At 40.0% G+C, this 27186-nt stretch overlaps 1 protein-coding gene across 9 annotated transcripts in view; it reads right to left on the bottom strand.

Moving 5' to 3' along the window:
• LOC102683994 (NAD(P) transhydrogenase, mitochondrial-like) overlaps window positions 1-27186 on the bottom strand; it is an 82895-nt gene that overhangs the window by 23333 nt on the left and 32376 nt on the right. For all 9 annotated transcript variants that reach the window (XM_015342906.2, XM_015342907.2, XM_015342905.2 and 6 more), the window contains 25 exons: window positions 26415-26528; window positions 25425-25523; window positions 24478-24539; window positions 23782-23854; window positions 22908-22978; window positions 22386-22468; window positions 21612-21770; window positions 21373-21461; window positions 20543-20739; window positions 17629-17837; window positions 17310-17353; window positions 16259-16424; window positions 15498-15686; window positions 14300-14415; window positions 12878-13042; window positions 12292-12403; window positions 10530-10635; window positions 8691-8838; window positions 7243-7426; window positions 5916-6139; window positions 5512-5595; window positions 4981-5226; window positions 3924-4062; window positions 2515-2645; window positions 764-913 (listed from right to left, as the gene is read on the bottom strand). In XM_015342906.2, coding sequence (XP_015198392.2) covers window positions 764-913; window positions 2515-2645; window positions 3924-4062; window positions 4981-5226; window positions 5512-5595; window positions 5916-6139; window positions 7243-7426; window positions 8691-8838; window positions 10530-10635; window positions 12292-12403; window positions 12878-13042; window positions 14300-14415; window positions 15498-15686; window positions 16259-16424; window positions 17310-17353; window positions 17629-17837; window positions 20543-20739; window positions 21373-21461; window positions 21612-21770; window positions 22386-22468; window positions 22908-22978; window positions 23782-23854; window positions 24478-24539; window positions 25425-25523; window positions 26415-26528 — 3360 coding nt within the window. The remainder of the gene's footprint in view (window positions 1-763; window positions 914-2514; window positions 2646-3923; window positions 4063-4980; window positions 5227-5511; window positions 5596-5915; window positions 6140-7242; window positions 7427-8690; window positions 8839-10529; window positions 10636-12291; window positions 12404-12877; window positions 13043-14299; window positions 14416-15497; window positions 15687-16258; window positions 16425-17309; window positions 17354-17628; window positions 17838-20542; window positions 20740-21372; window positions 21462-21611; window positions 21771-22385; window positions 22469-22907; window positions 22979-23781; window positions 23855-24477; window positions 24540-25424; window positions 25524-26414; window positions 26529-27186) is intronic.

Here is a 27186-nt window from a genome sequence, read left to right as displayed (position 1 = left end):
TAGAAGGCAGCCATCCTGTGCGTATTTCAGATTTACAGTCCTGATGTAGGAGACTGTCGTCTTTTGAAAGGACAAGTTCAGGTCTCTGTAGTATTTATTGAAGTGACCGAGTGCAATAGCAAGTATGGCTGAACCGAAATCAGAAAGAAAAAAAAAACTTCAAATATTCAGCATTTTGAATTATTGTCCTGTCTAATGATGGAACTGCAGTATCTTAAAAGGAAACTTTACTGTACATTCTGTTCTGAATTTGCATGGGTAAAATATGATGGACTACACTGTCCTGTTTTCTTTCACTAGATCTCTCATATTACAGATTGAATTATTGATGTCAGCAGCAGACACTGCTGCCCACTGTGGATTTAAATGCTCTTCCCAACCTGCAGAACCGCAGAGCCAGGGCTGGAGGGAAGCGAGCTGGTCTTTTTGGGCTGCTAGTGCTCTTTATCACCACATGGAAAATGCAAGCGTTTTGAAACACCTGCTGATATATTTTATAGGGCCTCTTCTTCCATAGAGGTTGCATTGGACAGCTAGGGCTCAGTCAAGACGCGTGCTATATAATTCTGCACAGAGTCAGTGCTGTCAGAGGCTGCTGGGTGCTGGCGCACAGTGCCATGTGTCACTCGGGGTGCTGCTGTCGGGGCGTCCTGTCGGCGCCAGTGCTGCTCGAGGGGTCAGTTCTTTTCTTAAGCAAGCTCTCAATCCAACTGGCGCTGCTCTGCACCTTCCCGGCCGGGTGTGCGGAGAACGGGTTCGGCACCTTCATGTTCTTCCCCGAGGTGATGAGCTCCCCGTAGCCCTCCTGATGGGAGAAGGCGTAGGCGGAGCGGCGGGAGCTGGTCCTGCGGACCCGCTTCAGGTTGTGCTCTCGGGGCCGCTGCCTCCTGCTGGCCTGCTGCAGGTAGCGCACCTGTGAGGGGGGATGGGGGTCAGCTTTATTCCCGGGTACAGGTCATGTGCAAGGAATGTTCTCAGATGTACACAGAGACACAGAGGCATCCTCTCCCATCCTGGGCTGCTCGGCCTGCAGCTTTCTGTAGTTTTGCTACAGGAAAAAAAACTACCAAAAATAAAAATTTCTACCAAAAATGGTGCCATCATTTCAAAAAAATATTTTGTGAGTAAATGGAGACTGCAGAAAAACTAGAGGGAATAACTGCGCCACTACACCTTCAACTGAGTGTGCATGAAGCAAGCTGTAGATCCTGACTACAAGCTACTCACATTTGTGGTCTTTCTAACATGGTTGCTATGTACAATAAGTGACGACAGGGTTATTAGCGGACACGATGACACCCCTGCTGCAACACTAAGATGCTAATTAAGATCTGCTTGTTTGAACTTGCTTTAATGGTTTTTTGCTCATAACTCCTAGCAGCCTTAACAGTAGCTGTGAAGTGTGATGAGATGTGATTTACTGACTGGAGCTGCGTGGAACACAAACTTGAGTCATCGTGCCTAAGGAGGAGTATTCTGTATTTTCCACATTATAAAAGTGCTGTCAACTGATATTGTTATACATTATGTTTGCACATACTCAAGATTATTTTTTTTTAATTTTATAGGGAAACAGGTTGTAGAAGCATATTTATAAATGCCTTCTTGACTAAAAATCCAAGTACAAAATGTGTTGCTGAGAGTGCTGAAGAAGGTGCTGGGTATGTGACTGTAACTGGGTCCTGTGGTACCCCAGTCTCAGCTGGTTTTTGCCTCAACCAAGTTCTTAATCACAGGCTGTTTTATTTCAATTTTCTATCTGTGAGGCCTTTTTTTAGATTTGCTTTCAGCTCTTTAAAAATCTGCACGAGATGTGTAATTGGTATGAGTCCCATGCTAATTCTTGAGTTTCAGGACTGTCCTCATTTAGGTACGCCAGCAGAAACAGAACCAACTGGACGTGAGCAGAAGGAAAAACATTGATTCACACTAAGAGTGTCACATAAGTTGTCTTTCCCACTTGTGTCTGGTCATGATCACATCAATCACCTATTAAGAGTTGCTTAGCCAGAAATTAGAGAAAACATTCTTACATTCTTGCTTAGCAAGTTGAGATACTCCATAACTTTCTGTGTGCAGAGGCTGCTGGAAACAAGGCACTGTAACTAAGATTCTTGAAAATGATTTAGTGTAGAAAAAAGGTCTGAATCAGTAATCAGATTACTCAGAGACTCTAATCAGCACAAGTGATTAAGGATACAAAGGAACAGATAAAAGATTGATTCCGTGCTGAAAAGCAAAGAAAAAGAAAAGTGACATCTAAAGAAGGCTGAAAGGTTGTGTCTCTTTTCTTTTTCTTTTCCTTTCAGCACACAATAAACCTTTACCTGTTCCTTTGCAGCCTACGCATGCTGACGCAGCTCACTACTTGAACAGACACAGGGGCCCACAGGACAAGAACCGAGAATCAAAAGTCGACATTTGTTATGACTGCTGTTCTCTATATTAAACTACAGAAAGACAAAGGAATCACAAATTGACTTGTAACAGCAGGTTTCCTACTCAGAACTGCACCTTGTCTGTCAGCGTGGGATACAAATCCACCCTCAGGAACCGGATGGCCACCACTGGCATGACACACACCACGGTAGTGAGGAGAATGACCAGCCACACGCTCTTCTGGGACAGCGAGTTCCGAGCCGTCCCTGGAATCCCACAAGAGAACAAACCCGTTTGAACAGGACCGGAGTGCACAGCTCTTACACAAACAACACAACTGAATTAAAAAACATATGAAAACAAATGAAAATGAATGAAAAATACAAGAACCCTCAAAGTGACACATCTCTGAAAGTGCAAAATCAAAGTACTATTAGGATGCATCTAAGAAACAAAGAATTAAATCCTAATTATATACAATATACAATACTATACAACAGGGTCTCAACGTCTGCAAATTAACACTGGCGGAATTGCTTATTTGCTATTTGGCGTGGCTGACAGGGTCTGGGATGAAAGAACAGTAGAGCAGATGAAGCCAGGCTGAAGGTTGTTAACCGCAACTTATCTAGCTTGTGAGAGAGCCTCTCCCTGCCACCTGCCACCTGCCCAAGTACCCACTGCCCAGCGTCCGCAGCTCAATGTGGTTTCATTGATTCATTCAGTGTAGTTTCAATTTTTTGTACTCACACCTGCATTGGCATACCAAACCAAACCAGAACTCTTCCAGTTCTATGTTGGTGGCGTGGGGAATGACAGGCTGAATGACAGGGGAATTATTGCCTGTTTCATTATAGTGGACCATGCTAATCATAAAGCAGAGAGAGAAAATGCGGGCTGGCCACACAGAAGGGATGCATGTACTATAGTTTATTTGAACTTAATACTATAAGTATATTGTTGTTTCTTTTAGTTCATCAGTGTTAAAATTTACATAAAGTCAAGGCATTAGTACTTTACCATATACAGTAAAGGAGGATAGTTTATGTCTTTTAACCATACATACTATGTACTGTAGTACATTGTCCAACAGTATTGGGGTTATATGCGAATTTGGTCACTTACGGATCTCTGGTTCTCTGCACCAAACCTTTGTGAATGTTGAGACCCTACTGGATATGTATTTATACAGAATATTTTAACTAGAGGTAGCTTTTTAAAGTAAAGAAAGCTTTTTATGTGAGGAAAAAAGCCAACTCAATAATTATACAACTGAATTTTGCAAAAATGAATTTTACAGCTTTATCAGATATATCAGGTTTGGACATGATATTCAGTACACAGCTGTACAATTAATATACCAGGTGCAGCATGCTTCACGCTTCTAAAATGAGTATATTACAAGACCTCCAGACTAAAATTCACATCCCTAGTTTATTAATCAGTGCACCATGCAGTTCTTTTTACTAACTGCTTATTAGCATAGTTGCAGGTCAAAGATGGTGGAGAGGAACATATATAGTATCTTAACAATACAGTCTTACCAATGAAAGGGAAATGGCTGGGGAAAATGTCAAAAATGCCATCACTGTTCATAGCAAATAAAATGGCGAAGTAAACAGCCACACTGCCCCATATGTAAAAGTGATTCACAGCTGTCCAGTAATTTGTGTCCAGCCCAATCTGCAAACAGAAAAAATATTATGCTGTCAAAGCCTCTTCTTAAAAATAATCACCACATGCAGTTCATGTACTCAGCCACCTGATGGCGCACAATGTGTGTTTCACTGGAACAATGTGTGGAAAATAACAAGCTATAATTTAAGAGACATTAATATTTAAAAAAAACAAAATATTTCTGGGAAATTCTTCTCCTGAATATAAATGAAAAACACTGAAAGACAAACTCCATCTAACAGACTACATTAAACCCAGCTTGAATTAAATACAAAGCAATTCATACGAACGCTGGGCCTGTTACTAGGTTTGGTTAATTGTACATTTATTAAAACTTATTAAAAACATTGCCAAACATTAGCACTGTGTTTATTTCATGCAATACAAATACAAACCTAGCTGTGTGTCTGTGGTGGTCTGAGAAGAGACGATTACGGAGCAGTTTGTTTATTTTCACTGTACAATAACTATCTTGGAGAGATTAAATTCTGTAAGACTGTGGCATACATTTATTATATATACAGCATATGCAAAAGCACGATTTTATAGTGTGATTTCAATATTAGACTGTTAACACTTATATTGTGCTTCATCAATTAAGTGAAATAGGGATTTTATCACTGGCCCTTCTATTCCTCTGTCTGAACTCCGAACTATACCTGATTAACCCTCACTATCACTCTCTGAGCAGAAACCTGCTGTTGCTCAGTCCTGACCGAATATCTGACAGTTTGCAGCAGATGCAGCAGATGCTTCCAGGAACTGACAGAATCATTATGCATACTGGTCTATCCTGTGAATTAAAAACTTGCGAGATGGCCTGAAATGCCTGAGCTATATTGTCACGTACTGCCAAACAGAACCCGCAGTGTCTGACGCGATACAGGCAGCTCATGATCCTCGGCTTCCTCATTAAGACCTCACCTGCACACTCACGACGATCACTAATGACGTTGCAATGGTCACAGCAAATGACTGCTGGTCAGAAATATGGGCGCCGTCGTCCCTCACAGTGTCCAGAAAAGCTCCATACGGGACGAAGAAGAGCACGAAGGAAGTGTAGATACCCTGCAGGGTGCACAAGAAGAACTTGCGCTTGTTGAAGAGCAGATTGAACTGCCCAGGTTCGTACATCTTTGGGTGCTCAAGGCTACTTTGTTCATTAACGTCCTAAAAAGAAAAAGGTTTACAACAGCTGTATTATCTGTCCTTTTCTAAATGAAAAAAATGAAGACTATACACCATGCAACAGAATGCTGTGAAGTATATGTAATTCAGAAGACAGGAGGTTACAGGATCAAATTCTATTTATCTCTATGATACAGGTACAGAAAGAACCTGTTGACTTCCATTTTTATTTTATGAGATTTTATGAGACATTATGAGATTTTAAGTATCTCAGAAACCAATCCACAAGGGGCTTGCATGTGAATTTCAACTTCAAACAAGTCTTACCTGGTCAAACAGTCCCATTGCAAGGACAGGCAGAGAGGTATACACTATATTGAACAGGGTGATGAACCACTGATCGTAAACTGTCTGTGAGGGCAAGAAGAGAAAATAGGTTACCCTGCTGTGGAATCATTCAGTGACGACAAAGCACAACTAGTTTTATAGTTTGTGATGAATTAAAAATAAATTAAATTTTAACACAACAGCACAATGTTTGTCTGACAGTTCAAGATCTCTCCCTACATAATGTGCCTTTGCAGTACTCTTTTTCTCTCATAGCCTGTACTGATAAGGTAGTGCCAGGGAGGCACCGAGATTTAGGAAAGGCTTCAAAGTTAATAATAAAACAAAAGTACATCTAATTATCCAATTAACTCTACTGCACAGCTGACGAAAAGCTCACTTACCTGTGCAGAAAAGCCACAGAAAAAACCAAACCAGAAGTGAACAAGAGTGAAGGCAAAGTTCTTGTAGAAGAAGTAGCAGAGGAAGTTGCACATCCTGAAGTAGGACCACCTGCCATGCACCAGCAGCAGCCTCTGGAGGTATCGGAACTGGGCGAAGGAGTAGTCACTGGCCAGCACTGCCTGCATGCCCTCCTGCCCGCTGATGCCCACACCGATGTGGGCTGCTGTGAAGGGCAAGGACAGCAGAGCTCAGCCTTGCTCCAGCTGCCAGTAAACTTGGATGCTTCGTCAAGCTCAGATCGTCGATCCTCAATTTTCGAAGCAATTTAGAGTTGCTTCTTCCAATATAGGGGTCCTGGGGAGGCAGAGCCTATCCCAGCAAGCAAAGGGCGCAAGGCAAGGTACACACTATATGGGACGCCAGTTCACTGCAGGGCCAAGTCTCCCAGAAGCCAATTAACCTGCCAATATTTTTTGGACTATGGGAGGAAACTGGAACACCCAGAGTAAACCCACATGAACAGAGGGAGAACATACAAACACCACACAGACAGCACCCAAGGTTCAGAATTGAACCCACAGCCCCAGTTCTGGGAGGCAGCAACGCTAACCCCTGCGCTACCATGCCACCCTGCTCAGGTTATCCTGCAACTCAGTCCAAACTAAACTGAGTTTTGCAATGTAACAGGGTGTGGCTGACTACATCAGAAGGAAGGTGTGCCTGCTGCCTCTTCAGTTCATTTCTATTGGTTCAATACAGATTGTATTTTGAGGTCATTCTGCTCTTTTCTTACTTTGAAAGCCATCACATTTTTCTTCTGTTTTGTGGCCTCACTCTTAAAGATCCGGTTTCATTTGTTAATTTTCATTTAAAACAAAAGCCTCTGTGCTAAAACATAAGACACAGGTACCTACCTCAGCCCCTTTGGGTCCACACACTTGTTAAACAAAAACAGGAAAAGTGTAGGCTCTGATTAACACCTGGGTGGAAGAGTTGCCACCCACAGTGGGAAGCTGTTTCCACTCATATTAACTACTTGTTAGTGGCTTTAAATACAATATGCAAATATACTGTTTGTCTGGTGTCGAACATTAACTGAAATGAGTTATGATTAACTGTGTTAACCACTTTGATCTCCTTGATTTCAGGAGAAATCATTAGTGATCAGGAACACAATGGTGCTCTGTGAGTCTAATTCTTTCAAGTTGCCGCACAAGCAATTTTCCTGTAGTAAACAAAAACCTGTGAAGACCTCTGTACACTGCTGGAAGTGCAGTTGAGAATGAGATTTGAGATGTCTTGGGGAAGTCTGCATTCGTGACTTACTTTTAATCATGCTGACGTCATTGGCTCCGTCCCCTATGGCTAAAGTGACGGCCCTCTTGTATTTTTTCACCAGTTCCACCACCTGGGCCTTCTGTAGAGGTGTGACACGGCAGCAGATCACCGCCTTGCACAGGCAGGCCGTGTCCAGGAACATGCGCTCCAGATCTGCCTCCAGGGCATGGGCCTGCCGAGCAGAGAGCTGTCAGTTCGCATGGCACTGGAGCAGCACTGCTGCACTGGGGGGTGTGAGGAGGCCCTGCCTGATAATAATCAGAAGACTCCAGCTGCGCAGCCTGACGCCCTATTGATGAAGTTCACTGTTTAGATTTTATTTGTCAAAACTGTAATTAACAATTAAAGAAAATGGACCTCCTGCGGGCACCTGCTATACAGTTCTGAACAATTACGCTGGGGCGCTCCCTGTATCACACAGGAACAAGAGCAATTACTCTACCAGGATGGATTCTTCTAATGAACACGGAGGAGAGCTGGGAGCTCCCTGCACTGCAGCACTAATGGAGCCCTTCTCATCAAGAGCTCGATAAGGCAGAGCAGACAAGAATGGGAATAAAAACTGCACAACAATATGAGATGCTCAGGTTTCCAAAATGACAGAAATTTGGCTAATAATAGTCTCCTCAGGTAGTGTGTTAAGAAAACTATCAATGCTATATTTTATCTAGCAAATTCATTAATCAACTAACAAATTGATCGATTGATTAATTGGTAAAGGAAATCTATTTAATTGTTTTTACCTACCAAGGCAATTTTTTTCAGAAACTCTATGCTATTTCATCTCCCAGCTTAAAAAAAATCAATTCAGCCAGTAAATGTTAAATCCACATTCAGAATGCTAAATATGCTGGAGGCCTGTCAGTGCTGAAGAACAGCAGTAATGAGTATCAAATAAAGCAAGGAAAAAGAACTTAGCTTGCAACACATTTAAGGGAGAATTTCACAACATACAACATAATCAAGTAACATTCTAATCATATAATACACAGAACTAATCGTATTCAAAGTCTTACTATTGCTAAGATTAACAATAATACTGACATCCACCCATTTTCTGACTGTTTTAGCCAATTTATGGTCACGGGGGAGCCGGAGTCTATCCTGGAAAGCAAAGGGCACAAGGTAAGATACACCCTGGACGGGATGCCAGTCCATTACAGGGCAGAAACACATATACGAACACACACACTCTCACACCAGGGACTACTTTCCCAGGAGCCAATTAACTTACCAGTATGTCTTCGGACTGTGGGAGATACACAGATAGCAAGCCCAGGTGCAGAACTGAACCCAGGGCCCCAGCACTGCGAGGTAGCAATGTTAGCAACTGCGTCACCATGCCACACATATGATGTTGACATACGAAATTAGAATCGTTTTTATACTGATATGAAGGAAATTATTATTCAAAGTAAATGTGTAAGAGGTCTTACCAAACTGTATCCATTGATGATCAATGCATACTCAGAAGTGATGGTTTCTTCAAAAACAGAGTCGTTCCTGAACATTTCCTTTTTCTCCAGGTTGGTATGACCATTTCCAATATCCCTACTTGGCCCAAGAATCCGCTCTTTAACTTTCCTTAAACACAAAAGAAACAATTTTTTGAAAGAATTTGCTTTGTTTGTCGGATGTAAACCAGTAAAACAAGAAGATGGATATCTATCACTCATTTTCAATTTTCATCATTCATCACTTCTGAACTTGACAGTGGATTCTACTGGGGTGATTACTCTGTTTAGGATTGTTATAAATAAATCAACTCAATTTGCAACCTTTCTATAAATCTACCTGAAACATTCTGCTTTTGTTTGGGGGATCTTAAGCACAATGATCTGGAACAAGCATAAGCAAAATTACTTCTACAAGGGGCCGTCAGCTGTATATTTGTATTTATTAGTTTCAGTTTATTGTGACCCGTTTTCCAGCTGAATGAATTGATTTGTTGGGATTCAGTTCCCTGGGTTAACGAGCTCATAAACCACAAGGCATGCTGGTACAGCCCTGAATTCCTCAGTGCAGCCCATACTGATCCCCTGACCAGCACACAAATCCAGCTGATACGATGATGTATGTCCTACACGACCTGTTGTAAAAACCTGCACTTACATTTTGACAGTGCTAGTAAACCACAATACAGCAAGAGGGATGAAAATCCCTGAGGGTTGTTAATTATCACAATTAGTCAGGAGGGGAAGTGTTAGATTTAAGTTGGCTTCATTAAAGTGTGAGGTAGTTAATCGCTGCAACCAGACCAGGAAATGGGAACAGTATTATTGAATTTTGTGTTCTGTTTTAATGAGACGTTAGTCTGGTATTGACATGGGTATATTTTTACTTGCTTTGTGCTCCTGATAATTAAACACATTAACTGTTGCCTTTGTTCTGGCATGCTGGTGTAAAATATTGTATGCAAGCTTAAAACTTAAGGGTAAAAAGGAAGGAAATTAAATTTAAAAACCTCAAATCCCACCTAGAAAAATCCCAAATCAACATTAAATACCTTCTCAGCCTCTCATAAAAGAGAAACACAATCCATAACAAATCCATTCATCCTTTTTCTAACCACTTCTTCCAATTTAGGATCGTAAGTTAGCCGGAGTTTATCCTGGCAAACAATGGGCACAAGGCAGGGTACAGCCTGGATGGGACGCAGGGCCATCACAGGGCACAGACCCAGCCAGACACACACACACTCACATCAAGGCCAATTTTCCCAGAAGTCAGTTGACCTACCAATATGTCTTTGGACTATGGGAGGCAACCCATGTGAATGTAGGGAGAACATACAAACTCCACCCAGACAGCACCCCAGGAACTGAACCCAGGGCCCCTTGCTGTGAGATAGCAATGCTAACCACTACACCACCATGGCGCCTCATAACGATTCCAGTACTTAAAAAAAGTACTGACATGACTTGTGAGAACATTCAGCCATTAACAGCATGAACAACTCCTTCTGCAGTTCTGTAACTGGTGCAGCAGGGCCCAGAGTCTGGATCACTGGCATTGAACAACTGGACAAGTTCTGAAAGTGTGGGATCTCAATGTGGGAAATATCCCGGGAATACATATCCAGCTGCTACATTTCAGACAGCAGCTCAGATCAGCGTTGTCACACCTCAGAGAAACCCTGTGCAAACACTTAGTATCTCAGCTTGAATTACTGACAGTAGACAACTACAGTGGTATTGCAACTACTGTTAGAGTTATCATTAAGCTTCCTTTAAAGGTGTCTTTGCATAGCACACCACACACACAGCTGTTCGTACCTGAGTTCCTGCTGCACCTCCAGGGCTGTGTGCCCAGACACAATGAACACCTCACTCATGTCATCTCTCAGCATGTTACAGGAGTAGCCTATGTTCATCGCTGTCTCTGGATAATAACAATAACAATAACAGGATTCAGATTTTTTGTTTCTTGAAATATAAACAGAATAAAAAGAGCATATGCTTAAGGCCAAGAAAAAATCCTAAACTCCAATCCACCTGCCAATCACTCATGACAAAACCAGATGGTAAATCTTTGTCTAGTAAAAAAACACTGTAAGCTATTGTTTGTGTTGTGTCATTGTACAGTAGAATATTTAAACTGTTCTGTTGATGCATACACTAAGACTGACCACGCATTGATCATTCAAATAGAGGTGCAGTTATCTTTGGACTGCCCTTGTGTATTAGGTGTTACTCATCTGTTATGTCTTAGTTATCTGCCTGCTAAGGAGTGGACCAGCAAGTGCAGAAGGAAGCATTACACATATTGTATACATCTCACTTAAGGCAAAAATGCTCATATACTGTAACAGATAGTGATGCAAATGCTTAGATTATGATGCATAATTCTAAGAGATTCCTCATCGGTGTTAACAGATGAGCTGCATTCATCTATCTGTCTGATGTCAGTTTGCTTTTATTAAAATATGATTAGTCCAATAGCTGGGGTATTTTATGCTATGACCTATGTAATATCCCAAACACCGCCCATCAGTGCAATTCAGATGTAGTACTCAGATGTAGTAATTCCTGTTACTTCAGATTACTACCTTCAACTTCAATCTTTGACACAAAATAATTTAGAACAGCTGCACTGATGCAAAACCAGTTTTCCTCGAGATCACTGTGTTACATTCTGTACATATTTACTGGTCTTTGTAAATTCGTTGTTCGGCTTTAGCAGAACCCAGGTCATCTAATAAAGAGCAAAGCCAATGTAATTTAAATTGAGCCCTCTGAATAATTCAGCATCACACATTTACAACTTTATTGTTTCTTAACAACAGGAGGTCAATAAGGACATGCTTATTAACACAACATTGGTTTGCAGACTGAAGGTCAGGACACATTAGATAGATTACATTCAATTGCTCTACTGTTTACGTGGAAAACAACAAATAAGTTATTTAATAAAAGAACAACAATAAATCATTGTAATATATATATATTTCATTATTTATTTTCAAACGGCAAGCTGTTATTTTAAATTATTGAACACTGAATATGTTAAAGTTGATAAAAGCAAGATTAAAAATGAAGTTTGGTATCAAGTCAGTCAAATGACACTTACAGTATATCAAATTTATAATTTATTAGATGACCAGACTATTCATTCTACTTTTGAAACAAACAATCTTAAAGGGACACAGGGCATTTTCATTACTGATTAAACTTCAATTGCCATCTACTGTATCTGTCAGCATCCCAAAGTTCAAGCAGGCAAATCCTGAGACACAGAGCCCCAAGCCTTTTAAACATCTCAAGGAATATTCAGCGTACCACTGCCACAGATAAAGGTGTCAGCATAGTGAACAGCAGAAATAGTGGACGGCCTCTCTGATTCCTAGAGTAATATAAGCGCTACTAAAAATAATCGCTCCTAAAAACCACACAAGCTAATTATGAGCAGAGAAAAACTGAGGAATATCATCATAGTCCAGCAAACCATGATTAACAACACAGGTTGGTAAGCAGACAAAAAAAACTGATGAGATTTACAAGAAACGTAAGGAAGAATCAGTTGTTGGTCAGCAATTACCTAGCTTGTCTCCTGTAAGGACCCAGATCTTAATGTTGGAAAGAGTTAAACAAGCGATGGTCGCGGCAACTCCTTCCTGTAATTTGTCTTCTATTGCTGTGGCACCTAGCAACTTGAGAAAGACACGTCTGATATTAATGGACTCTCCCTGAAGAAAAGGATGCAGGCACTCAGGCACGGCAAAACACAGAGAGTGGCAGAGGGTACACCTACTCCTCTCCCCAGGAAACATTCATTAAAGTCAAACATGAGAGGAAAAACATCTTAGGCAGGATTCTAATCACGCTGAAGTACACTCTTGAGGTGAGATCTACAAAGGCATTTATCACAAGGAGAGCACATGGAAAAGAGGAAGAATGGAGATGATAATAGAGGATATATGGAAAACATTTTATTTAAATACTCTAAAACTAGCCTTTGTTGTTTGTAACACTCGGGCCTGGATTAAATCAGAACACAATCAAAAATTACACACACAGTACAGCCAGCTGTTATCAAAAAAGAGGTTTCTGATAATCAAGCAGAACAAAGGACTGGAGAGAACTGTCTAAAAAGACCTCAGCTTGCAGCAGCTCTCAGACTCTACCATCATGTCCTGCTCTATTTCTTCATACAGCTCAGCCAGGCAGTCCTCTCTGTTCTCTAGGGAGGTGCTGGCGAAATGTAACTTCTTTAACCACCCCTCAAAGTAGTCTTCGTCGAGATCTTTGTATGCCAGGGCCAATGTTCTCAGCCCTTCTCCGGCAAACTCCTAAAAAACCACAAAGATCTAATCAAGCAGTGAAGCATTACTGTATAATAATTATAATAATTGCTTACACTTATATAGCGCTTTTCTGGACACTCCACTCAAAGCGCTTTACAGGTAATGGGGATCCCCTCCACCACCACCAATGTGCAGCATCCACCTGGATGATGCGACGGCAGCCATAGTGCACCAGAACGCTCACCACACATCAGCTATCAGTGGGGAGGAGAGCAGAGTAATGTAGCCAATTCATAGAGGGGGATTATTAGGAGGCCATGATTTGTAAAGGCTGATGGGAAATTTGGCCAGGATGCCGGGGTTACACCCCTACTCTTTTCGAGAAACACCCTGGGATTTTTATGACCTCGGTTTTACGTCTCAAAACTCTAGGAAATATGAATTTGACAAAGCAGGAACATTTGCACACTATGTGAGTGTGAAGAAAAGTTCTAAAAAAGAAACATTTCAAGGTCTTTCTTGGGTACCGTATCTATTCTCTTTAAAATTAGTATTCCTTGTCCAATGTTCCTCCTAATCTCTAAGTTAAAGTGCACACTTCAATCATTTATTTAGGCTACTGTGGTTCCAGCGAATTTTTCATTTCCAGAAATTCAAAAACCATCAACGCCATTTCGTCACCTTAAGAAAAGGCACGTACAGTAGTGACAGAAATGAATGCGTTCTGGCAGATTGGTGTGCGTGAAATCTGATTTTTAATGCCAGTGACCAGACAGAACAGGGAGTGATGGATTACCTGCCGGTACAATAATCAACACTTTATGAATCAGCATTAGCTCGGGTGCATTTTCATTCTGTTCATTACGTATGATGTGTTGGCAGGGAACTCAAAAAAAATCAGTTTAAAGTGTGAAAACACATCTCATTTTATTACATCTCATTAAAAAAGGCTCAGTCAACAAGTTTTTTTTTTTTATCTGGCATGTGCAAGATTAACACAGATCAATAAAAAAAACTCAATGTGAACAACCTAGATTCCCAGGAGAGGAACTTCCATTGGGAAAGCATTCAAATTAATGCCAAAAGTCAACACAGACTCATGACTTACAAGTAATGTAATCACGTTGCATATACAATAAAAATATTTTTTTTGTAATTCTGTTACACAGTAAATTTAATTTATAACATCGACCACACATTGTAAAAAACAGCTCTGTGCATTGTGTTTGCATCCAAAGTGGTAATTATATTTGTTTACGTGCGAGAGAGTGGAACAGGAGCAGAATATCATTAGTGACCTACATTCAGGTGCTCGGAGGTAGTGTACATGAGCTCCTCATTGGAGGGGTCAAGCCTGTCAAACAGAATTGTGTCAGCTCCCTTGGAGTACAGCCTTATCTGGCCCTTCGGATTCTTCACTGAAAACAGGAGACATACAGGAATACAGGAACATACATTAAAGGTTAAGAACAAGAGGCCTCTCAATCAAGCTCATTTGGTTGGTAATCGATGATGATCTCATCTAGCCTGATCTTGAAAGAAGCCAGGGCATTAGCTTTGAAAACATGACTAAGAAGCCTGTTCCAGACTCCCAGAACTCTTTGTGTAAAGAAGTGTCTCAGTTTTAAATTCCACTTTTGCCCTGCGCTTTGTGTTGAACAGTTTAAAGGGGAACTGCAATGCTATTTTTATATTTCCAGGTTAAAAATAACCAGCATTGATGAGTGTATTTCAAACTCCAATAATAGTAAAATGTACACAGCAACTTGTAAAACCTCCGATTTATACCACAAAATAGACAATTTCCAGGTGTGCTCAGCACCATAGTCTGTGATTCAAATGAGGCAAAAAAAACCTCCAGTGAGGTAAAGCTGCCCTATCACATTGTAAACAAGCAGGCTTGAGAATACATCTCTTTTAATCCAAAAGAAAGTTTGCCTTTTTGGTGATAAATAGAATTTTCTTATTCAATCTTGCATGCAGATCACACTGGAAAAGTTCTGGGGTGAAATATCTGCTGCACAAGCTGTACTTAATTCAATGTGCATCGCATTACATTAGTCACCACGGTGACTAGTGAGCAGGACCATATCACCTCAAAATTATTGCAAACTCTCACTCTCTCCGGCAAGACCAGAGCTATGTGACAACATGGAGACCTACAGTACTTTCACAAAAGTTCATGATTTTGTACTTAATTCCGAATTTGTAATTTTTTAATATTCTGTCAATTAATTTATTTTGTTACCAAGATTTAATAACCGGTTTGAGATCTTGGGACTGCAGCTCCCTTTAAGTAACTTTAATCATTCTGTACTTTAATTAAACTACAACATATTTGGTTTTGTTAATAAAAATCTATCTACATTCATAGATGTAGCCTTTGTACTAGATATGAGTGACAATTAAAACATTAAGTGAATCATCAAGACATATAAAATTAAATAAAAAGGACAATCCTTCCAAAATTGGTTTGGAACAATCACTAAGCATCTGTTACCTATCACACTCATTCTTTTCCTGATGTTATTGAAGTCCAGGATGGCAAGGAGCTGGTAAGTCACAGGCTTTCCCATTTCATAAACTGTAATAGTTTCAGGGGTTCTTGCCCGAAAGACAAATCCAAAATTCCTAGCTGCTGTGACCAAAGCTCCTTCGTCTGGCGACTGTGCTTGATACATGAGTTCCCCTGCAAGAACAAATTGAATAGAATTTTTATTAGTCCACAAGCGCTACAGCAGACCGAGTGCTGCACAACAGACTCATGTGCACATTAATTTTACAGGCGACAGAAAATGTGCTTTCAAACCTGTTCTAAATAATTCCACCAAAAAGCATGTGGCATTGACAGATTTTGGCATTATTGGGTTCAACATCGGTAAACATTCAAATCAATATTTTTTTTTCTGCTCTGCTTCATAAATTAAAATGCAAATGCAGATATGGCATTCAAAGTCAGACAATATCCCGCAGAGGCAGGCATTAGTTTGAAATGATTATTGCTTTGTTGATGCAAGGCTGGAACATCAGTATTATACAAATAACATTCTATGCTTCCCAGTACTGTTGATCTATTTGGTAGCAGTCCGCGAAGAAAGTAGATTTGCACTGTTCAAAAGATATTAAAATAATTATAAAAAGAATGAACTCTCAGCATGTAATATGATCATAATTCTGTTGAACTGCCCTAGGAATGCACCGTATTGGCTCCCTGAGAGACGATAACAGTATTTTCAGCACAGTTATTGCTTAATACTTTACCTTCATTTTTCTCCTCAGGCATTACCGTGTGACAAAGGGCAAGCAGTCTGAAGAACTCATGCACTGTGGGATCTTCTAGCTTGATGGCTTCAATCAAGCTAGTATCATGAAACTTGAACTTCCTGTCTCGCAGTGGGTTGAAGGAAAAGTCCACAGACTGAGTTTTCTAAAATAAGAAAAAAAACAAAAAAACAGACATAATATTTATAAATTAAAAATAGACAATATATTTTGTTTCAGTATTGTTTGACAATATTGAAGCTTCCTCTGCCATCTGTGTTGGCACGTGACCAGGAGCTGCAGGGCAGTAAAATGCCAAATATCCCCACTTCACAAAAAAGAAAATCATCCAGACAGTAAGCCCGTTCATTTATTTATTGGTGCGTTGCTATCTGTGATCTGCAATGAAACAAAGACTCAGTCCAGCTAGAGAAAACTGGAGCTGAAGATCTATAGTCAGGTTTTATCTGGCCTGATGTAGTGGGTAATTTTTCTTCATGATATGTTGCTTAAGAAGTATTGTATTCTTGTCACAGAGTTATCAATTCTGACAGCAGCTCGAGCCTCATGCTTCAGGTTTCGTACAACATCTCTTTTAATTCTTTGCTCAGTGGAATTGATTTAGGGACCCACATCTGGTGACACTGGCAGGACGCAGATCGGGTTCACTCTCATTTATTTTTTGTTTTCTTTTTATTTGTTTCTGGCAAGTGTTTGCGGAACAAAACATCCACAGACCCATTTCTAGTCAATCATAATACATAAACAGAAATATAGCCTATGCCATCTGCCTTCACGAAGGAAATACAAGCAAGAATAAATCTGCCAGAGAAATTTAAGCACATACATTACTATACTTGGACAGGGGTAATGATGGTTACTGAAACTGCTGAAAGTGCTCCCTACATCAGAGATAGCGGTCTTGAACTTGTTTGTCAAAAAGCTTTAACAGAACAATCTTTTTTCATAATGTCTGAAGTCATTACTGATAATTGGCACAATGTATTGGCATCATCTTTCTTTAAAAAGAGTTTCGGGGATGCATTCCTACCTCTGTGATCTCTACTTTGTGGCCAAACTCATCATACACGTCACCTTGAGGTAAGAAAAAAGATAGATAATGAGAAGACTAGACCTGTAAAATCCTTAGATATGTTTTCCTGACTCCCAAACACTCTTCTTGAAGCTGAAAGTATTATTGCATTCAACTGAGAGTAAGTCATTATGTACACAATAACAAGACGAGTACATTTCCATTAAAGAGGAAAAAAAAGTTTTTTTTTAAGTGACTTCATCTTAGATACTTTGATGTTGTTCTGTATTAAGAGCATTTTAACAGTGAAGACCACAGGCAGGATCGCATTCCTTACCGTATGTTTTCCCATTAATGGAGCACTTGTTGAATACCATGATGTTCTGTGTGAGCGTCCCGGTCTTGTCTGAGAAGATGTACTCGATCTGGCCCAGCTCCTCGTTCAGTGTGGTGGTCCGGGCCTCAGCCGGCGTGTCCCTCCTGCTGTAGTACAGCCTCCGGTCCCAGTTAATAAAGTAGCTGTGTCCGAGCCGAATCACTTCCACACTGGAAACACCAAAAACAACAACTTTCTGGTTCTCTCTTTTTTCTCTTTTTTAGGTCTTCTCTCACTTTCTTGTCAGAGCCAGTATCAGGACAATCAGCACCATTATCATTCATTCCTTACAAAGAGTGCTATTCCAGGATATCTATGGTTTTATTAATAATAATGTACTGTACTAAGAATTCACCCGAGCGACATGGTGAGGCAGTGGTAAGCACTGCTGCCTCACAGTGGTGGGATCTTGGGTTCAATTCTGAATTTGAGGTGCAATATTTGTGGAGTTTGTATGTTCTCCTTGTATTTGCGTGGGTTTCCTCCAGGTGCTCTGGTTTCCTCCCACAGTCCCAAGGCATACTCATAGTTTAATTGCCTTCTGGGAAATTTGGCCCTGGTTAGAGTGAGTCTGTTGACCTGCTATGGACTGTCGTCCAGTCCAGGGTCTGTCCCGCCTTGCTCCTGTTGCTTGCTGGGATAGACTCTGGCTTCCCTATGACCTGGAACTAGAGGAAGTGGTTTTATAATGGATGGATGGATGGATTCACCTCCACTTTTTTAGGGCTCTACTGAAGAGCATTTTAGGATATCATGTTTCTCTCCTTTAAGGCACTAGGGAGCTTGCAGTGTGTCAAAACATGAAAGTTACTGTTCTTACAAGCAAGTTGAGAATATGACATAAATGTAAAATAATTAAAAGATAAAACACAGTGTCTACATCTCTGTATCAAACTAATTTTGTTTGGCAACATACAGTAGAACTAGCCCATGTCAGATGCCAGAATCTCCATATGTACAACACAGTGAACTGCTTTACAAAGTTGTACATACGGCAGATACTGCATTTGGGCATACAGTGTTGCTGACAAAGACAGCAATGGACAACAACGAAGATTTGGCTCTAGGAGAGTGGTAGGAGCTCAGTGACCAGCCAGAGTGACAGACAGGATTATCTCTGCTTGTCCTACAATCACTGAAGAGAATTGATTCACACAGAATACAAGCCAAACACAAATTGCAACTAACACTCTATCAATGAAAACTAACTGTGAGAGCCAAACCAAAACGTCTGCTTTCTTAAGTGGCATTACTGTAGTTTATTGATTCCTGGAGTCAAACCAATCCTTTTGTTTTCCGTAAGATATGCCTTCAAGGACAAGTGTTGTGAATTAATAAGCCAGCAGTCATATCACCCTGCAACTCACAACTGGCAACCCACTGAAGCTAAGCAGGTGTGAGCCTGGTCAGTACATGGATGGGAGACCTCCTGGGAAAAACCTAAGGTTGCTGCTGGAAGAGGTGTTAGTGGGGCCAGCAGGGGGCGCTCACCCTGCGGCTCATGTGGGTCATAATGCCCCAGTGTAGTGTTCTGTAAACATGTGCCGTCCTTCGGATGAGACGTAAAACCGAGGTCATAAAAATCCCAGGGTGTTTCTCGAAAAGAGTAGGGGTGTAACCCCGGCATCCTGGCCAAATTTCCCATCGGCCTTTATCAATCATGGCCTCCTAACAATCCCCCTCTATAAATTGGCTTCATTACTCTGCTCTCCTCCCCACTGATAGCTGATGTGTGGTGAGCGTTCTGGCACACTATGGCTGCCGTCGCATCATCCGGGTGGATGCTGCACATTGGTGGTGGTGGAGGGGATCCCCATTACCTGTAAAGCGCTTTGAGTGGAGTGTCCAGATAAGCAATTATTTTTATTATTATTAATAAACCAAAACTGAGCATGAGATACACAAATGGTTATATACATATACAAAAACATGATTTAAATGATTAAATAAATACTGAAAAAAATGTTCTTCCATTTCTATAGGGACTATAAGGCTGACAGGTACAGTCAATGGAGTACTACGATACACTACGTTTTTAAGGCATCCTGACTACTAGACATGGGGGGCCACCAGATAAGCAAATCTGAATTGGAGATGGGCACAAATTCTCTAGTAAGTTTACCAAGGTAAGCTTTCAGTAAGGATACTGACATTAAAATGAATTAACAGAGGTTAACAGATGGACAAAGGTTGAGATCATTAAAAATAGATGAAAACAGCATAGAGATAGAAAACAGCAATAAAACAACTGTCCACAAGATAGTGTACTTTCAAGAATACCTTAGTTCTTTCATGATCAATCACACTGAATGCTTGTAATCTGCTTTAGAAAATGTGACTTGACTTTTTTAAGGAAAGAAATAGACAAGCCATCATTTATGTGTTATACAAATCGTATCGGTATGTTGGCAGAAAATCCAATGAGACTGGAGCGGGCTGGGGGCTTCCAAGTGACTCAACAAGCAAGTACAGTCACTCAGAATGCAGGCTGGTTAACTAACTCAGCAGCTGCCATTTCAAACCTACTGTAGGTAACATTAACCAAGTGAGGGCATGCAATTGGTGGAGCAGTGACATCACAGTGACATCACACAGAGCCCCAGTGCTCCTCCAATCAGCACTTACTCTTCTTTAAGGCACTATGGAGCTTGCAGGGCATCAGGAGATCAAAGGCTCCTCATTCTCCCAGCACAGAACAGTAGAATATATAGCGCAAATGCAAAAATACAGTGCAGTATATGAAGAATGGTAAAACAAAACTTAAATGAAATGTCCCCTTGGGAAAAAAAAAGTCAAATGTGATTCATCTGTGTTTAAATAAATTTAAAATTTGAAAATGCTCCTTTTTATATATACCATTAACATCCTCTCTTACCTTACATAGAGAGATATGGGGACCACAGTGTTGAGAATAATTACGTATGACCAGAATGTTAGGAAGCCAGAGAACACAGCATCATTCAGTACTTCATTCCAAGGCAGATACATTCTGAAGTTACTGCCGACTTTGTATTCCCAGATCGAATTCCCAATGGCAAGGATTACTCCCATGCATGTAAGAAAACCAAAAATCTGAAAAATACAGAGGAACTGTCAGTTATTATAATTCAGCCATTTTGTGAGTGTGAAACAATGCTTGAAAGCATAACTGAGACCTTCAATCGTTTTCTTCATCCTCTTGAGTAGAAACACAGAGCAGCTCAGCCAGTAAAGGTGCAGCTGACCTCTGTGATCACAGGTCCAAGGCTGGGTTGTGGCACTAGCCAACCGTGACCAGGATGCTACAGGAGGTGGCACACTACTGCCTGACCGCTACTGAGGGCAGAGTGGGATTAGATCACTGACCAGGAGCTGCCTGTGCCCTCCAGGGCACTTGCAGGTTTGTGGTGCCATTTGATGAGGAACTGCAGGCAGCATTGAACCTCCATTAATGGGCTGAAGCCTCTGGTGTCTTAAAAGACATGTGGTTCAGGTAGGTAAGAGGAGTCTACATGTCCACATTCTTCCCTGTGTGTAATTGTAGGAACACAGCTGTCGTTTCCAACATTGGGTTTAAAGACAATAACTGTCTATTCTTAGATTAAAAAAGAATACTTTGGCCACACGGATGTCCATGAGCTGGCCAATTAGTTAAATAAGGCATGAGAACTGAGAACCTGGATATTAATTGCAAGGAGGGGTGCAACTGAGAGCCAACAAACTTACCCATAAAACTAGAGTGTTCATCAGCCTGTCGATGCTGGTCCTTTTAAATTTTGTCTTCCCACTGTTCTGCATCAGCTTAGTTTGAGGCCCTGAAGAGAAAAGCATTTAGAAGGCAGCTGAACACAATTTATTTCCATTATTTGTTATTTATGTGCTTCTGGTCCTGACAGAGGTATTCTAAAATGCACTCCACACTGTAAAAGCACAAGTAATGCAATACCAGAGAAATGAATCAATACCTGCAAAAATGACCATTCCGAAACACCACTCAGTGTTTCTGAGCACACAGCCCCTGAGCAGCATCTTCTCGTTGTTGAGAGAATACTTATTATCTTTCCAGAAGAGTGTCCCTATGAATCTGTCCAGCTTGTTATTTGGAGGCTCACAGACAACTTCACCTGAAGAACAAAATTAGACTACTGAAGCCAAAAGCAATTTTAACTGTAGCACAATGCATTCATCTTATTCTGACGCACAGTTCATTCATTACAAGCCAAAACAAAGCATTACACTAAATGTTTTGTTTTTTTAAACATTTTTAAAGCATTTACTATTCTAATAAATACAAAATAATTAATTTCCTTGATAACTATGCCATCTTTTTTTGTACTTGTAGTAATGAAATTTTGAAGATGAGAATTGTATAGTATTTTTGCAAACAGTTGAGAAAAAAATAAAAGGTTGTTTTTTTAACATTTTTCTCATAAAAACTTAAATTAATTCTGTGCTTCGCAAGCAACACTAAGTTTACCCTTTATAATGTAGCATCAAACACGTAAAATCCACTGATTATGAAGCCATCTGCTCTAAATTTTACATTAAACTGAGAAGGTTTTACGGTAGAATACGTACTGCTGATGAAGAGATCTGATCTAATGTGCTGTAGTTTCTTTTGGTTTTCCATAATGCTGTATAATTACCAATTAAGGTATGATGAAAGAATACCTTATTAATTATGTGTTGCAAAAAAACATCAACAGAGGTTTCTATGAAGATACAATGGGAGAACGTACCATCGAAGGCAGCCAACTTGCTTATATCGGCACCAAGGTCTGAAGTCACCGTTAATGCCTGACGCACCTTTAAGTTAGTTTCCCTAATTAAAGAAAACAAACCAGGAATATGTAATTATGACCTAGGCTTGATTCAACACTTGAACAGGTACAAAAGATGTGAACAAAAACAATTTAATTTAACATGGCCAGCAAGCTGAAGCAGTCACTGACTTCAACCTCAACCATTGAAACACTGAACATTTTTTAAGTGTTTTTTTAAAGAGAGTGAAAAATGAGTCATGCTCAGCTTCCCAAATTAGTGTTAAGAAATATACTAAAGATCTCCCCTCCTGCTTGTTGCACAGGAGAAAGCTGCAACTTCAACATTCTCTTAACCTAACAATGTGAATAATAAAAATAAAAAAATGACAATACAGTTAAAACTGTGACTATGATCCAGCATGCATTAGCCATTACACAAATCAAAATGCAAACCCTAGAATATCTGTAGACTGCAAAGACATGTTCCAATGGCCTTACCCATCCAGCTCTGCTGTTTCAATGTAACAGAGCCCATATGGTTCACTACTGGACAAGAGGAGCAGGTCAGCCTAAAGCAAGTAACAGAAAATAAGAACATTATAAGTGCAACTTCACTTTTAAGACATATTGTGTCTGTTCTAGACTGCTAATTAATGACAATGTTCAATGAAAATAGCTGATGTTTTCCTAAATTAAACTAGAATTACCATACTGAAACTTTTGTTTTGCCCGTGATGATTCATGCACCTTCTGAACTGAAGAAGAACACAATTTTTAGCTAATTTAGTTTAACACAGTTATACTGAAGCACAGATATGGCAAACACTTGATTGCATGGTGCCTATTGGATCGCCTTGGTATGTTTCTAGAAGCCCTTTACAGAAAGGCTTCTCTAAAAATGATGTGCACTCGTAAAAAAAGTGATAAAGAAGAGGAGGCCATTCAGCCCAGCATGATAAAGTGAAGTCACTAGTGACTTAGTGATTCAAGGATTTCATCTAGCTGTTTCTTGAGAGATGTCAGGAAATTCACTTCAACAATGCAGCTGGACACTGTTTCCCACCAACCCCACCCCCATGACTCAGTGTAAAGGAGTTGTTCCGATTTTCAGTCCTAAGCTCACTCTGAAAAGAGAAGCAGAACGGTTTCTCCCTCACACACATGACTTTATGGACATTCCTTTTTGTCTTATCATCTTTATTCAGAACTAAGGAACAGAACAAGGGCAGATTACTTCACCAAATGAAAAGGGAAAATCCCCTTTCTGAATCCAGCGACTGTGACAGGATGAATTCCGGCCCTTTGCAACATCATGGACACAACACACTGAAGTTTGCTGCTTCTCTGGCTCGTGAGAGTGAGCAGTACTCACAGCTACAAACTGGTTGTTCTCCAGTTTGATGATGTCTCCCACACGCACATTCATCCATTTTTCATTCTGCAGCCTAAAAGAAAAGGAAAATAAAATAAAAACATGCCCTGGCAGTGTCAGCCAATGCCCTTGTCTCAGTCTTTCAAACAACACTCCAAACACATTATTGTTTCTTTATCCTGAGGCCAGTAAGTTTACTCTCCTGCCCTGTTTTTTCTGTAGGGACTGAATATTGGCAAATACTGACTTTGCCACTCCATTATCCTGTGGTATTTCATATGTATGGAGCATGGTATTTCACATTTCTGAACTTTGTTCAGATGTGTGAAATTTCATTTGACTGTTGGTGTTTTTTCTTGTGCATCCTGTAAATGGTTTTGCATGACATTATTCAATGCTATGTAACATAGACAATACTCAAAATATTTTATTACAAAACGTAAAAAAAAACATCTAAAAACGTGGTCAGATTGCTCACTCAATTTATCAAGGTTTGAGGAGCATGTGTTTATTATCATCATCATTATCATCATGTGGCTCCCGATGTTCTCCAAGGCAATGACACAATTAAGTTAATATTGTTGTACATTAAAAACCCATTAGAAAGTGGTGAGTAACTCAGTGAAGCAGTATGACAGCGCTGGAAGCTTTATGAGCCTCCACAGGACAGCAGCCAAAAACACAGTTCGTACTCACTTGCCCCTGATGAGCACCTGAGACTGCCGATTGTTGACCTGTTTATCACTTTTATGGCGGAACTACAAGAGTTACAAAAGGAAACAGAATTACAACAACCAGATGTTTGTTAGACGTATAATAAGTGAAATCTACACAGGTTCATGGACAAAATAAAAATTCCTGAAACAGGTTTGGTTTTACATACAGTATCACTGTTGCCAAGGCCTGAACAGACCTGATATCTGGTTGGGTTTCCTCCCATTTCCTCCCTTAGCCAGTACCTTTGAAATCTATATTTTTCATATTACATCTGAACAAAATATTTTCCTGAATTCACAGACTTGTATCTCATCACATCTAGAGTAGCTCCTGCCATACTAACATCATTATTTTTATTTAAACAGAAAGAAATATTTTCAGCCTTTATGCAAAATACATTAACGTACTGCAACATGAGATTAGAATGGGAAAGTTTAAATTTTAAAATTCATGGCTTGAAACTGATTATGCTCTATCCGTTTTCTAACACTAGACAAGATTTGCATTTATATTACTCAAGGACAAAAAAAAGAACAATGCAGATTGCAAACTATATCTGATCAAATTTACAACTGTTTTTAAAAAGGAGATGTCTTTTGATGGGATTCTGAATTCAACCTGTAGATTCTGACCACATGGCAGCTTAAGATTTAAAAAAAATATATGTCATGTTCTGCAGTTTACCAAAACTGAAGACTCATTGATGAGAAGGCTGGGTTCCAGAATATTGACTGCCGAATCTCGTGAATAGAAAAAAACTTCCAATCATCTCACTGGGCTGGTAACAAGAACGTGTGTATTGTTTCAACACTGATAAATTATTTATAAGCTATCTGATGAAGTAGCAGCATGAGGAAAAAAATACAGTCGCTGACGTTACCCACAGAAATCTGTCTCTTCATACAGGTAAGTCACCTCTTACTCACATAGTCATCAGTGGCATCTTTCACAGCTGTGATCGTCAAAACCAGAACCAGAGGCACGATGGTGGTGAACCAGGACAGAGAGGAGATTTGAGGAATTAGCTACAAAAAATAAGGAGTGGAGACAACCCAGGGGTTAAATCAAAACCACATAAACACAATGAAACAGCTCCACATCCCAGTTAATATAATTAGTGCACAAAATTACTTAAATGAGAGAAAGAGAGGACAGTTTATACCAACCACTTCTAGACTTGGTACTTTGTATTTATTAAGCTGACATGGACAACACTCACACAGAATGAGCGCTTGGGAAAGGAATGATTGTTTGACCTACACATATTTTCAGAAAGTCTGTAATCAGCGTTCTAGTCACTAGTGCAGAGCTCTGCAGATGAAAAGCTCTGCAGCAGAGGAAAACCCTTATTCTGAAATAAAAAAGAGATACCTCTTGAGGACAATTAGTGCTAACACCGGCACAGGATCTGACACCACGAATAATAAGAAAGGCAAGGAAAACACTGCTGATTTTGCAACACATTAAGGGGGGAAAAATTACGTCTCTGGTTGAAAGCACACGACTGTGTCCCTCTCATCTCATTAAGAAAATGAGAAGTCTGGATAGAAAAGCAGAGGTTGCCTTTAGAAGGAAAGAAGGAGGAGAATTGATTTCTTCAGATGCGCAGGCAGTGGTTCCAGCATGTACATCGAACAGCAAGTCTACAATCAAATGGCTTCGACTGGGAGACTCTAATAGATATGTAATGTAAGGAAATCTAAGCAGTTTTAGGTACATCTCACCAAAAAGAGTTGAAATACAGTTAATATTGCAAATTAAACCTGACTGTACTCACATGCCATTTTCTAAGGCAATAAAATAATTGGATCTGCTTGATGGTGTTGTTTGAATAAAAGGGCAAAAGGAAAATATTTAAGGATTACATTAGGAACTTGTAAACTACTTTCAAATTATGATTTCACAAAACATCTTACCTGTAATAAAAGCAGGAATAAGAAATATGCATTGGCCACTCTCTGGAACTGCTCGAATAGATTTATGGGCAGAAAGGTTAGGATGTTGTATTTTGATGTTTTGATGCGATTTTCCTGGATGGAAAAAACATTGACAAAAAAAGAATTATTTAGTGCAGACTTGAAGATGAGATACAAATACAAACTCTTAGTGCCAAAATCTTTTTACATGTACTGCTACACTAACAGCTTCAGAAATAAAGCTCTCCAGAAAACCAAGTATACTTTTTCAGCTTCTGCAAAATCCATGTAAGAGTTCTGACACTGAGTGCCAATTCTTATGTGAATCATTTAAATGTTAAAGATCCTTGGTTTCATATTATTTATTCATAAGAAGCCCTTTTCTAAAAATTTCTACAACATGCACACAAGGGCATTTGTGGTTTGCAGGTAATAAGAACAAAAGGGAACTGGGGGGGCCAAGTGAAACATGATGACCTAGAAATGGAAGCCAAAATCAAGAAATACTTTTCCAGGAAGGACAGTAGATCAACCCAGTGGCCTAGTTTTCAGTGACTGTTGAACCACAAAAGGTTGAAGATCATGACTTCCTCAAAACCAACATTAAAAGTGAAAAAGACTGCACACCCTTACTACTGCCGCTGAGCTTACAAACAGCCAGCAGCTGGATTTGGTTATGTGGGGAATCACATGCAAAGAGAAAATGCAAACAGAATGGATAGAATATATACAGTAGTTATAATATCAATTAATGTATTATGTTGCTTTAATG

Source organism: Lepisosteus oculatus, chromosome 5, assembly GCF_040954835.1.
Source record: "Lepisosteus oculatus isolate fLepOcu1 chromosome 5, fLepOcu1.hap2, whole genome shotgun sequence".
NCBI classification, from domain to species: domain Eukaryota; kingdom Metazoa; phylum Chordata; class Actinopteri; order Semionotiformes; family Lepisosteidae; genus Lepisosteus; species Lepisosteus oculatus.
The sequence above is the reverse complement of the archived record's forward strand: the minus strand, read 5'-3'. Positions and strand labels throughout refer to the sequence as shown.